Source organism: Piliocolobus tephrosceles, chromosome 1 (assembly GCF_002776525.5).
Source record: "Piliocolobus tephrosceles isolate RC106 chromosome 1, ASM277652v3, whole genome shotgun sequence".
NCBI lineage: Eukaryota > Metazoa > Chordata > Mammalia > Primates > Cercopithecidae > Piliocolobus > Piliocolobus tephrosceles.
In genome coordinates, this window is record NC_045434.1 from 135672344 (window position 1) to 135686923 (window position 14580).

General features: G+C 40.6%; 1 protein-coding gene across 1 annotated transcript in view; it reads right to left on the reverse strand.

The window, feature by feature from the left end:
* Window positions 1-2023: 2023 nt before the first annotated feature.
* LOC111539472 (calcium-activated chloride channel regulator 1) overlaps window positions 2024-14580 on the reverse strand; it is a 33321-nt gene continuing 20764 nt past the window's right edge. Inside the window, exons 8-14 of the mRNA XM_023207308.2 lie at window positions 13053-13227; window positions 10871-10977; window positions 8697-8912; window positions 7849-8110; window positions 6604-6774; window positions 3480-3716; window positions 2024-2639 (exon numbers count right to left, since the gene is read on the reverse strand). Of these exons, the coding sequence (XP_023063076.2) occupies window positions 2248-2639; window positions 3480-3716; window positions 6604-6774; window positions 7849-8110; window positions 8697-8912; window positions 10871-10977; window positions 13053-13227 (1560 nt within the window). The 3' untranslated portion in view covers window positions 2024-2247. The remainder of the gene's footprint in view (window positions 2640-3479; window positions 3717-6603; window positions 6775-7848; window positions 8111-8696; window positions 8913-10870; window positions 10978-13052; window positions 13228-14580) is intronic.

The following is a 14580-nucleotide window of genomic DNA, read 5'->3' on the forward strand; positions in this document are numbered from 1 at the left end:
TAGATGGCCTTTTGAGGTCGGGTCACGAGGCACCTATGGCCTTGTAAAAGCTCCCAAACTGCATTCTCGGGAGGCTGTTTTCAGCGTTTCTTATGACACACTCCATTCCTTGTTCTGTTTTCAGGGTCGAGGAGTTACATTCCCATGCACAAATATCATACACACAGTGCCTCAGTATTTTTCCATGCCCCCAACCTCAAATGCCTTGTACACAAGCTTGAATATATTGCCATGCACCCCCAACAACCCTGTGACCGTTTGGCTGGCAAAGCAACTGGTTGTGCCCTCAATAAACAGTACTGACTTTGGGAACATCAGGGTCTTCATAGTCTTGGAACTCTCTACTGTTCCGTTTTTATAACAAATTTGTATGTAAGAGACATGAGTCCTAGGAAACAGCCTGAAGGACATGCAACCCATTCACTCCAAATTTTACCTCTGGGGCAAGCTCAAGAGCTAATTGCTAGGCCCGCATTTTTGGGGTCCCTGTATAATTGCCTTTCCTGAACAATGCTGTGGTGTTGCTCCTTTGGCTTACTGTGAAGGATGTAATTAGCACTATATTAAACTTGTTGTAATGATTACTGTAAGGATGCTGCTGCAGCCCTTAATATCACAGTGCCCTAATAAACTGAGGATCCATAGATAAAACTTCTCCTGGGTCTCATGACTAGGAAAAGTCATGCTTCTCCTGAGCTGCTTCTGGCTTGCTTTACACTATAGACTCTGTTAATCTTGTTACTATATACGCCTCATTTGTCCTGCCTACTTGCCACAAAGTGAAATATGTGACTTGGCTGTAGCAATTGTACAGAACATTGTATTAGGCATTCGATGTGGTGATTTTTCCTTTAGTTTTTTTTTTTTCCCTCATGCATTCTTTATAGGTTTATAGCTGACCACTTCTTCCAGTTTTTATTATATATTTTATTTCTTTATTTTTATGTTTATTGCATGTATCACTAAGATGCCTCAAATCTGGTTTTGAAATAACAAAGGTCTACACATAAAGAAATTTGGGTTGACACAAAAACGATATGCTAGATATTTTGTTTTCAATCATAAAGAAAGCCACCCACATCTTGAACTCGTTGTGCTAATAACTGAGAACTCGAAACAATTTTCACAGGAATATCTACTCCTGCAGGCACTGGAATCTGTGACTAGTCCTTTACGAGGACTGCCATACTGCTAGGCCTACACTTGCAGCAGTTTTTCCTCTTCTCCTTCCCCTTTCATCTGTCATGCTACCGGCCTTTCTCATGCTTATTAAGGCTTTCATGTGGTTCTCAAAGACCCCCTTCTCAAGCATATCTCTGAGCATATCTGCCTCCTGACTTCAAAAATAAATCCTCAAATGCTCTTTTTAGTGTACAGGAAAAAGTCCAATGCTTACTTATCTTTCTATCCTTAGAACCTAGCATTGGCCTGGAAAATAATAAGCAACTGGTGTACATTTGTTGAAAGAACTGAATTACATTAAATAAAGTAATGCATATAAGGCATTAGAAGGGCCTTTGGACAAAGTACACAATAAATATTTTTTTCTCAATCACTTTCCCTTCACACCTGGCCTGAAACTATCTTTCCCACCTTATCCCCACTGCCATGGCTTAAAGCATCGCTAACTCTTGTAATTTCATGCACATAACATTCATTTCTGTGCCTAGAGAACTTGCATTATGCTGTTCTTTCTTTCTTCAATGCCATCACTTCCTTAAATGCACCATCATTGCTCAAATTTAGAGAAAATAAGACATGTTCCTGGTGATGCTGGTCCAAAACCCCTACATAACAAGTCACGACTTTTATATTTAAATAATTTAGTTTGGTCTTTTCTTCACCAAAAGAAACCAAACAACTTTTAGCAACTCTGTTAGATTTATGCAATTGCATGTTGTTTTTAAGGGGCAAAGCTCCTTAAAACAAATAAAAACATACTTCCATTTATTGATGCAAGCCCTGTTTCTTTCTAGTATTCAAATTCATTAATAAAAGACTCAGTGATTATTAAATTTTTGGATTTGAATGGATAGTTTTTATGCATATATATATACCCAGTTGTTTAGCATTTTATTTTATCGCCCCCTACAGGAAGTCTAAAATACATTTAGTATATCGCCCCCTACAGGAAATACGTTTAATATATCGCCCCCTACAGGAAATCTAAAATACATTTTAGAACATTTTATAATAAAAAAAAAAAAGATGAATGATTTATTTTATTTATCTCACAAAAATTCAGCCCTAGCCTATTGACAGCTGCAGTTCTCCTATCCACTTCCACATAATTTTTAAAATGTGAATGCCAGGAATGGTGCTGTTGATACTAATATTAGGACAAGGAGCAGACGTTTCATCAGGACTAGGTGTCTCTGGCAGAGTCTGTGGAGGAATAAACAAAGATACTCGTGCAATGTTGGATATTTCTGATTTTAGATCGACCTTATCAACAGCTTGAATGGCAATGAAAAGATCTGTGCCATTTTCAAAAGTAATGTTTTCTGGTTTAAACAAAAAGACTTCCTCAGAGTTGGCTTCCTTTGGGATGAGAGCAGTAGTATTCACTTGAAGAGATTCATTGAACTTATCTGTGAGATCAAGAATACTTGTACTTATTCGAATGATATACTTGTGAGCTAAAAAGAAAAAAGAAGAATGTGACTTCAATTCTGAAATCTTAAAGAAACGTCTTAAGCTGTAGAGCTTTAAAAAATATTTAAAAAGCTTTAAAAGTTTATTAGAAACTATATCATCACCCCATAAGATTCCCAAATAAATGAACCGATGGTCCTATTTACAAGGGTCACTATCTCTTTTACATTCTTCTTTGTATATAATGACACAGTGATAAGCATAAAACTGGATTGGGCATGACTTAAAGCCTTGGTCAGCATTTCTGGGCATAGCGCCTGGCAGAAAGAAGAGGTTGTTTAACAACTGTTTATTATTTTATTATTTATAGTGGGAGTTTGCACCAGTGCTTCTCAAACTGTAATGTGTGTACAAATCACCCAGGGATCTGAAAATGCAGATCTGAAAACACTTTCTAACAAGTGTTCATGGTATCCGCATGCTGTAGTCCGCAGACCACACTTTGAAAGAGAAAGTCTGGTAGGACCTGAGGTTCCTTCCAAAAGAGCTCTGCTCTATAGACATCTATGCTCTATTCTCAGTTCTTCTCCAGGGGTCACTGCTCCCCAGAAAATGGAGTTTGTCAAAGGACAGTTTGGCAAGTTTTCAGAAACTAAGTGAGGTTTACCTTTCCTGGCTGAAACCTCTTACTCCCAAAGTATACCAGTTTTTCAGGTTTTAAATCTCTCTTCTTTAAATACATTTATCCCTCATTTTAAGGACCAGCAAGATCCCTCCTGCCTTCTGCCCCCAAGCATCAGAACACGGCTGCCTGCCTCACCCGCTTCTGCTCCTCTGCTTCGCTGGTAAACTCCTTTACAGGGTCCACACCAGGTTCAGCTTACCTGTTCCATGGTCATAATCATCCCCAGGAGCTGTCCAAGTCAGATTAATGAGAGTGCCCCCGTGAATTTCCGCCTTCAGGTCGGTGATTTGGCAAGGTGGGAAGAGATCAGGTATGGGAGCATTTGGGACACCAGAAGCCACAAATGAGCCTCCCGAGGATGTTCTGCTGAAACATACATGCTTGCGTTGAACATCGTCGTCAATTTCAGGTCTTGGTGGATTCCATTGTATTTCATCTGCATTAAAAAAATTATGCGAAATATGGTAAGCAGCATCACTAAATGGTGATACCTCCATCTGTTTTATTATCGGATCACCCTCTTCCTATTCCCCACTTCTGCTTCTTTACTTCCACACACAGAATTAATTTTAAATATTTGGAGACAAGACCCCAAATACGGTTTCATCAGAGGGAAAAGAGCAAACAGAGAATCACAGCTTTTTATCTCTTAAGATATTCCCTGGATATTTAGTGGAATAACCTTTTGGAATTTATTTTCATGATATTTGTCCTGAAATTGCTTCTTTTACCATCTCCTTGCCCATCCTGATCTTGTCTTTCCGCAAGGTCAGTTTAAATACTACCTCTGTTTTTCCTTTCCTCTCCTCTCCTCTCCTCTCCTTTCCTTTCTTTCGTTTATGTTTTTGAGACGAAGTTTCACTCTTGTCATCCAGGCTGGAGTGCAATGGTGCGATCTCAGCTCACTACCACCTCTGCCTCCCGGGTTCAGGTGATTCTCCTGCCTCAGCCTCCTGAGTAGCTGGGATTACAAGCATGTGCCACCACACCGAGCTATTTTTTGTATTTTTAGTAGAGATGGGGTTTTACCATGTTGGCCAGGGCGGTCTCGAACTCTTGACCTCAGGTGATCCACCTGCCTCAGCCTCCCAAAGTGCTGGGATTACAGGAGTGAGCCACTGTGCCCGGCCTAAATACTAACTCTGTTTTAAACCTCAGACTGCCTCAAGAAATGTCTTCCACCTAAATAATAGTGTGGGTTTCCTTATCTTTCCTATTTTTTTGGCAACTAATCAACTGGACCTTCAAGAATGCCTTGCTTGTTTATGCATGTTTCTTTCACTTTCTCCATGTTTGTGTTTCATGTTTCTTATTAAATTTCAGTTTTTAATGAAATATTTTATGTTAGAGGTTCCAAAATTTTGTGCTTTTGAAAGACTTCTGATTTTCTAAGTGAATGCATGGGAATCTAGTTATTGTAGTAATTCCAATTTCATCCACATTCTTGTCAAAGATAGGTATAAAAGTAATCCTGGAATTTAAAAAATACCCTGGTCTGTTCAATCTATAGAGTTCTCAGGTTCTCTTTTCTTTTCAATAAAAATATCTCATAAGATCCTAACATGGCGTTGCTTAAAATTTGTTTTCTCATAAACTCTACCTCTTTATAAAATTTTTATCTGTTAAAGACCATTTAATCTTCATACCCATTAATCTGGTCCTTGGCAAAGATGAAGTGAATGCTCTAGCAGGTTCAGGGTTCATACTGAAAGCACCAGTAGAGACTGCCATTACGGCTTATCGGGGGATAGAGGGAAGAACATGGCCTACTGTTATGCCAGGCACTAACACTATTAGTTATGTGAACCCATAAGCTCTCTAGCTTCTGTTTCCCCATCTTTAAAAATGGATACTTATAAGAATGAAATGTATTACCATAAGTAAAATGCTGTGATAAGGCTAGACTTAAAGTCACTTAACCAGTCCCCTTCTGCCTCCTTCCCCTAACTCAAAAAGCAGTGGTATTGGCTGGGCGCAGTGGCTCACACTTGTAATCCCAGCACTTTGGGAGTCCAAGGTGGGCAGATCACAAGGTCAAGCGATCAAGACTAACCTGGCCAACATGGTGAAACCCTGTCTTTACTAAAAATGTAAAACTTAGCTGGGCGTGGTGGCATGCACCTGTAGTCCCAGCTACTCGGGAGGCTGAGACAGGAGAATCACTTGAACCCAGGAGGCGGAGGTTGCAGTGAGCTGAGATCATGCCACTGCACTCCAGCCTGGCGACAGAGCAAGACTGTCTAAAAAAAAAAGAAAAAAAGGCAGTGGCATCTTTTAAAACATTTCCCCTCTATTATCACCTTTGCATGAGGGACACCATGTGTCTCTGAATCCTCTCTTCACAAAGCACACAGCCAAGTAAAGATGACAGTGGGAAGATTCTCAAAGGAGCTCTTCTCCTTCCCCCACACCAACATCAAGAAAAAGCCTACCCAGGACAGGGTGGAGATTGGTGGAAAACTAGTCCGGGAATCCACTGGAACACAAACTTGGTCTCAACTCCTTCTCTAGTCCAGGGCAAGTGTTTGTAACCAAAAGTGGTATGGGACTGTCTGTTTCATGGACATAATTTTCTCACCTGCTTACACATGGGCTCAGTGTGCTGGCCCGCATGAAATTCATCTACTATGCTCCCTGGCCTGAGCAGGAGGAGAAAAGAGGAAAGACAGACAGTGGACTTGGATAATGATATTGAGGTAGATAACAAACCCTAAATTACTGCTTTTTAAATTCTGTTTAAATGATTCATTAGGATAAATTAGAGATGCTTCAATGGAAAGAACTTCATTAAAAATGTTTTTTAAAATAATGATAAAACCTTTATTAAATACTATTTACCAGTAACAGTTTGTTAGATGTGTTATTTATTCTTTGTGACCATGCTATCAGGTGACTGCCATTATTATCCTTATTTTACAACTGAGGAGAGTGAAGTACAAAAGATTATACAAAATACTGTATTTGATAGAGGGCTGGGCTTCGAAGTGAGGCAGTCAAAAACTGTGTTCTATCTAGTGATTTTCAGCCGGGGGCTAGTTTGCCCCGCTAAGGGACAGTGGATGACATATGGAGACATTTTTGATTGTCATGACTAGGGAATTGCTATCGACAAATAATGGATAGAGGTTAAGGATGCTGCTAAACATCCCACAATGTGCAGGATAGCCCTCCACAACAAAGGATTGTCTGGCTCAAAATCTTAATAGTGCCAAGGTTGAGAAACCCTGATTTAATCATGCACCATTCTGCCCCACAGGCTTAATAGTTTCCTCTTGAAACCAATCCTTTTGCACAAGCCAGGTGTGTTATTACAGATTACTTACCATTCTCAATCCAGCCAGGTATGTACATTACTCCACTCTGCTGGGGTATCGCTCTCCGTCTGACTGTGTTAACTCCTCCCAGAGCCCGCACTTTTACACTGTATCTACCATTCGTGTCATAAGTTGTGAAATACCTTGAGTAGACACCGTCACCCTTAGCAGCATCAGCACCTTGATAAAGAATGAAGGAATTAATAAATATCCTAAAGGTAACTGGGAGGGTATTTGTATATTTCCAACTCATATGTAGGCTAAGAATTTTCAAAACAACAAGAAATTCAGCATTAGCTCCAAGAGACCTTAAGATTTTGGTGTGTTGAGGGTGAGGCTTACTTCTTCTATCACTGTGTGTGTGTGTGTGTGTGGTTTTAGGTATACATTCTGTCTTCTTGAATTGTTGACTTTTTAAATGAAATCTAAGATGATATCGTTTCTTTGTTACACCCAACACAGCACAAGGTAACTAGTCAATAAGCATCTGTTGAACTAAATTAAACTGCTATATGCAACCGTGGAGGAAAAAAATGTTGTATGGTTATTTAATAAAATTCATGACTTCTCCCCAAGGTAGATTTAGGTGGGAAATTCATTCACAGGATTCATTCTAGTATGATTACTTGCTTCACAGTAAGAAGACATGTTTTTTTCTAAAAAGAAATGTAGAATTCTCTTTCTCTCTCTCCCCGATAGACTTCTTAAAGACAAGAATAAGGGGCAGAATTTTCACTTTTGGGGCAAGCTAATATAGAATCTGTATAGATACAGGTATCATATAGGACTGTGCTTGAATCTATGTCTGCTGCTTTCTACATGTGAAAGCCTCAGTGAAGATATTGTAAAAACAAAGATTATATATGTCTTTGTATATATGCATTTGTGTATATATACATACACACACATGTGTGTGTACGTATGTGTATATACAAAGCACCTACCACAATATAATTATGGATTTTCCTCTTTTTCTTTTTTTGGGGTTTGTGGAATACCCTATGACAACTCCCTAGAGACTCTGAATCCATTGAGCTTGAGCCATTAATGTGTTTTGGGCCTTGCAGAAGCCTTCATATTTTCCAGCATTTTGAAACGTAGGAATTGTGGGGAAATGGAGAACTCTCCCAACCAGACCCCAGTGCTGTTCTGCCTTGCCTGTCTAACTGCCCTCACCAGACTGTGCCCTCTTGGCATTCCCTGGTTGCTTCTTGGAAAAAGAAATATATACTTTCCAATTTCTTGGGTGATTACCTGCTCCGTTATCCAGTAGTTCCAAGGTAACTGTTTTTCCATTCTCTGATTCAATCAGGGCTGTGACACTGGCCCTGAGAATCGGAGAGGCTCCTTGGCGAATATTTGCATAAACTATCATAGGGCTGGGGAATTTGCCAGTGTCCTTGTTCATTTTGGAAGTCACTGTAATTGGAGGCAGGGTAGCATTGGATGCACGGGACGTGACAGTCAGAGTCAAGGTTTGTGAGCTTGCTTGCAGACTGTATTTCCAGGTGCCAACCTGAACCAAAACACGTGTAAACATTTCCAGTGAATAACTTCAGGTGACACAGACCTGACTTCAATGTCACATAAAGGAAAAGCCTCTGATACACGCATGTTGGAAGCATATCTAAGAAGAGGTGTGCATGTTTGATACTCTGTCAGCCATGGGGAGCTTCAGTGTGTTTGAACTAACTATATTGTTCCCATTGTCAAGAAAATTCCATGGGGGTGTCAGGGGGATGGTGAGGTCTGAAAGCTGTATGCTTATTGTTGCTTTGTTTTTATAAGAGATGAGTCTCTGAGATAAAGCAAATCGTTTTTGTGATCCCAAAACGTTGAGGATCATTTTGCATCTTGATTACTATGTGATTTGAAGGTTCTCCATTTAGTACCTGGACAAGGTATCACCTATTTCCTTTCTCTTTACTTGCTGGCATACTGAGTGATTTTCATTGGATGGAGACTTTTTTCCTTGTTCTCTCTTTGATTCAATACTGACTCTCCTTTTAGCCACCACCAACATTTAAAATGCTACAATTATACTGTAAAAACTTTATTTTATCTTGTTGAATTATGAGAAATGGAAAAAGCTGACTCCATACCTTAGCAATGCCTGGGATTTGGAGGAAGGCCATTTTGGTGTTTTTGTCCACTACAAAGCCATCTTGCTTCTGTCCACTGGGATCCCAGAGAAGGATTTGGGGAGGCTGTGTTGTCCAGGTGATAAGAAACAAAGTGTCCTTTCCTACTGTGCTGTCCACGATCACTGTGCCATTCATCCACTGGCTGTTCTGGAGGGTTGATCCTTTACTCTCAAGCTGTTAAGAAAAACAGCTCTTACTTTCTGAAGAATACAGCTCCTATCACATGGTCTTTTCCCTTCTGCCCCTCTCTTCCCAGTGCTGCATCAAAAAGACTTCAGTGACGCCCGAGTCCTTGATTTGGTGTTAGGAGCAATTATGATGCAGTTCTAAGTTATCTTTCTAGCCTTAGCTTCCACAATTTCCCTTCCTCTACCCAAACAAGACCACTTCCCCAAAATATCCTTGTGAATCCCTGACTCTTTGACTTTATTATCATACTCTTTACTTTTCCTAGAAGGCTTTACATTTGTCTTCTCCATTTATCTAAGCCTTCTTAGTCTTCTCTATTTGTCCAAGCCTTACTCATCCTTCAAAATTCAAATTTTACTTTCTCCATAAAGGCTTCTCTGCTGTCCATCTCATTTACCAGTTGTAAAAAATTTCCCCTTTTCCTCTGATCTCCTATAGGATTTTATTTCTATCAATCCTTTGACATTCATCACACTCACACATTGTGGGTGTGTGTGACACCTACACATTGTGGGTGAAATTGTCTGAATTACCTAATTGCTAGGTCAGGGAGTATTGCAGGCCCCGTGGAGATAAATGAAGTAAGCCAAGGCCAACTTGTTTGGAATAGATGAGGGAGCTGCAGAGCAGGGAGTGAGGTAGGGAAGACTTTTTTAGAAAATGTGATTTTGAGGATTATCTCCTAGGTAGTTATTGTCTCAAAGTTAGCACCTGTTAGAAGACAGACTGGGCTGGTCATGGAGCCAGATTTCCTAGTTTCACAGGTAGATTACAAGCTGGCATGGGGAGAAAGTAAAGGGCTATTAGACCTGGTTCTTGTGGCACGCTGGTGAATGAGTCTTGCTCATTTCTCCATCTCTCTCGCTGTCTCTCTCTGTTAGGTTTCTTAAATACAAAAATCACAGGCAGAAATTTCCTAAATGTGAACTTGTCCTTTTATCACTTTAATTACTTTTCTAGGACACATTCCTCCATTTTCCCAGACCAGGCCCTTGAGTTTAATTTTCTAAATCTGAACCAGAATAACCCAGATGGGTATAATTGGTGTCTTCCTAGATTGAATAAATGCTCCATTGATAAGCCAGAAAGCCTATGGTTTCAAAATCTGTCATTATTAGGCTTTGACATTACGGTATTCCTTTATCTTTATCTGAACTTTCCTCATAAAAATTATAATTCACACCAGTGCGAATGCTGACTGTTCACTCTCTCTAGTTTAAAAATTAACGCGAGTAATTTCTGCAATTACTTAGAAAAAGTATTGAAAAAAGATGTATTTTTTCTTTTTTCTTAATAGTCCCAAGACTTTTGAAAGGCAATTTGGTTTTCCTGAAATTTTAGAACCAGATGGGCCATTGGAAGTTTTCTGGTCTATACCTGGTGGAGAAATGAAAGTCCACAGAGGTGGAGTTCATTGCCCAGGTCACATAGTTAATGACAGACCCAGGGCCAAGATCCAGGGGTCTGGACTGACACCGCTGGCTTTTTACCGTACAAAGCACTTTCTGTCCATTATATGTAAATCTTGGCAAACATCAGAAATTTGATGTAATGGAAAAATAAAACAAGTAGTCCCTGGACACTTGTCCCAGAATATTTGTAATTGAGATGATCTACTCTGAAGAAAATTCTGAGCCAACTACATTGCTCTAGTTGCTTGTTTAGAGATGTTAAAAAAGAATTCTTGGACCTATGACATTTTATCTGCTGATTTCTATGAAGAAGTCACTTGGTATTGCTTCCAAACAAGTAAACACTAATTGCCTTGTTTAAATGAGTAGTGTTGCATTTTAGGAATAATGTCTAATATCAGCCTGGACCTTCTATTTTAATTTTAATTCAGTACCAGAAGAGTGTAAAACTTAAAACTTTTAGCCATTAAATTCTTCATCTTGGCTATGATTATGTGTAAATATGAAACACCAAAGATTAAGAACTCCAACCTGGATGGAGTGCTGAGAGACAGCACCATTTCCTGATGAAAGGGCTCCAAAAGCATCAATGAGGCCATTGTTCTGAACTTGATCTGAAGCATATGTCTGTAAACCTCCTAAAATGCAATACATTTTCAGAAATTACTTACCAGTAAGCAAATATTTGCAACATTTTACCTGTTGTTTAGAGAATATACAAAATAAATATCCCATTGTGTTATTAAAGTGTAAATAGATCAACATCAAATAGGTGCCTACATTAACTCAGACTTTGATACTATTTTAACTTATTTTTTTTTTCTGAGACAGGCTTTTGCTCTGTTGCCCAGGGTGGAGTACAGTGGCATGACTTTGGCTCACTACAACCTCCACCTCCCAGGCTCGAGTGATCTTCCTACCTCAGCCCCCAAGCAGCTGGGATTACAGGCATATACCACCATGTCTGGCTCTTTTTTTTTTTTTTTTTTTTTTAGAGATGAGTTTCACCATGTTGCTCAGGCTGGTCTTGAACTCCTGGGCTCAATGAATCCACCTGCCTTGGCCTCCCCAAATTCTAGGATTATAGGAGTGAGCCACCAGACCCAGCCACTAATTTTTAAATCTTAGTACATAATAGCTTCAGCAACATCTTAGTTACCGGATTACTTTAACTATCTGCAAAGCAGCCATGAATCTCTGATACAATTTGATATCAACTTATGATATAAACTTATGTCATGAAATCTACATATTAAAGGTCCTGTACTTTTACTTGAGAGAATTCATTAAGCCATACTCCAAGAGTATTGATTTACTCTTATTTGAAACATAATTCTAACAAACCTGGCTTTAGAGTTTTCTTCTAAATGAGGAAAGACAGATATGTGACAACAGCAAGAAACAACAGTGGACAAAGGGACAGTTACAGAGTAGTATATCATAAAAACAGGATTTTACACCAGGCCAGGCAGTCTTGGGCTATTTAGAATAGGTGTCACTAAGTTAGTTGATGTGAAAGCACTTTTTAACTATTATGATTCCATCTGAAGTTAAGGAAATAATTTCAGTAAGGCTGTTGATGCCCCACCCACATCTCCGTACCCAGCCAAGTGCGCCTCTTCCCAGCTGCTCTAGGCGTTGGCTTATAGCTGCCTCCTCTTACCAGAGAATTGTCTTACTAAAAGGGGCCACCCTGCATAGAGAAATAACATGCCCCTCTCCTCTGCCCTGTTCTGACAGTCCACAGTCAAAGACTGATAGACACAATGGTAGAAAAGGCCACCCTCCTGCCTCAAGGTGAGAAAAGTCTGTGATGCACTTTCAATTCCAGAGTCCCCTGGGGGCGCAGCTAGACTGCCTACGTCTGCATCAGTGCTTAGCTCCTTCCTTGGCCCTATCCTTTCCTCCTTCCTTTTCTCCTGAGCACTCTCTCCCCTATAAATTGCATGCACCCAAATCCCTGTCTCAGGCTCTGCTTCTAAGAAACCCAGTCTAGGACAGGTAGTACTAGGAATATATAGCTCTGGCATTTTAGTGGCCTCAGAAGGCAACTCAGTATGATAATGGAGATCCACAAGATTATCCCTAAGTTAAAAAAGAAAAAAAATGTGTTCACCTAGTCTGCTAAAGAAACTGGTGACATATGGAATCTATTTTAACCATCTGACTGTGTATGGGAGTTAGACACACAATACGTTAAGGTTTGATGGAGAAACTGCATTGTATTCTATTTTGGGAGTGATCTTTTGCCTTGTTTAACAGGCTCTTTGCCCTTCCTTGCTACTCCTGTTTCTTGAACGCTTCTTCTCCAGGTAAAGGCTCCCTTATTTGTGCTTTATTGTACTTTCTATTGCTAATGTAGCACTTGTGCCTTGGTGTTATGTAGTTAGTGGCTTGTCATCTGTCTCCTCTGGGTCTCTTGGCCAGCTGCCACTGGAAGGGAGTGGTTCTTGGCTCAGGAAGAAGGTCTTAAGTCCTCACTAGAGTGCTGTGCTAGTTCTCTCTTCTCCACGCTGCCCTAGTCCTAGATCCAAAGCTTTAAAATAAATGAGCAGAGTCCATTCGAATCGTCATTTGGGGGTAAGGGTGGCTAGTTGGCCAATTAGGTTATCTTCTCTCTCTCCATCCCATCTTTCCCCCACTCCCCAGTTCACTGGAGCTCACAGTCCAGTAGGAGAGACAATACCGGGGGTCTCAGCAAATCATCCCTCACCTGTCATTTTGGACAGTTCCTCTAGTTCTCGAGCCGCAGAGGGCCCCAAGGCGACTGTGTGGATGATGGCACCACTTTGTTTGACCTCGTTAAAGCACGTGCTTATAGTGTTGTCTTCCCCATCCGTCAGCAGCACAATTTCAGATCCATCAGTTGGATATTTCTTCTTAATCACCTAAGGACAGAATTCAGGTCATGAGTTATCAGACTCAGGGTGGCCAAGGTGTTTATGAAAATTCTGCTTACAGGAAAGGAGAAAAGAAATTCCAGAAGGAATAAACCAAAGTGTCTGGGAATGACCAAATATCTGTCTGCCTTGAAATGATACAGTCTTAACCCAGCAGCATTCATGGAAGTTGACTGCTGTCTTTCCCCTTGGCTAGTCTGCTGTAGAGAGGGATGGTGTGGGATGCAGGGCAGCTCTAGGGGTGAACAGCACTGGGGAAACAGCAAAGGAGGTGTTCCTAGTTTCCTTCACGTAGTCTCTCCTTGATAGGCTTTCAGAGCTTCCAAGACGTCTTCAGAAACCATCCTCATTTAACGAGGATTATATTGGGGGGATATTAGACCCAGGGCAGACTTTAATTTGTATGATATTCACCAGTTGGACAATACCAGCTATTTATGCCTGGCATTGGTTTTGATTGGTCATTACCTAGGTCACATGAGTTGTCAATATTTTTAACAGTCTTTCTGATTAAAGCAAAACATTTCGTTTCCATTAATCTCAGTTCCTAGTTGTTCTGTGACACCTGTGTCTCAACTATTCCTGGTACATTTGGATTACTTATTTATTTTTTTACATGGCATAGAGAGGATACTCCTGCCAATGTTGAATAAGATTAGGATGGAAGGAAAATTAGATAAAATAATAATGCTATCTATTTAAGAAAAGAAAGCAAGAGTCCACTCTTCCCCTAAAAAGAGTGGAAGGAGAGACCCAGAAATAGGGGAAACAAGCAGTCAAGCCTAAGCATCTCTCTGACCTAGAATCTCAGATAAGAAGGCATCCTCCAAAGGCCTAGAATCTCAGAAAAGAAGGTGTCCTCTGAAGGTTGAAGGGAAAGAAGGCTTCCACCTCTCTCCCTGTTTCAGCTATTAGAGGAGGCTGCCTTCACTCCCTAGAAGAGAACAGAACTGTGACTGTTGCTGTGTCAAGGAGCCCAGAGCCCAGAAGCCTGTCAGCTGTGATCACAGCTTTGGCCTTAATAAGCTGCAGGCCAGAGAGGCCCAATTTGGATTTTTTTTTGTCTCACTTCCCATAACTGCCGTGTGTCATGGAAAACAGGCAAATGTTCCCACATATCCTAAAGGGGAGACAGAAGACAGCTGAGTTGAGTGTTGGCAGGTGAGAGAAAGATAATCCTGCCACAGAGGTTGAGGAGGGAACAGTGTGGCTAGAGGCTGGATGGAGGACAGGGTGGTGCTCAGGGCTCCTCTCCAACAGGGAGAGCCAGGGTGGGACTCAGTCAGTGGGGAAGGACCACTGGGCCCTGAGCAAGCCAAGAGAACAAAAGAGAACAAGCCA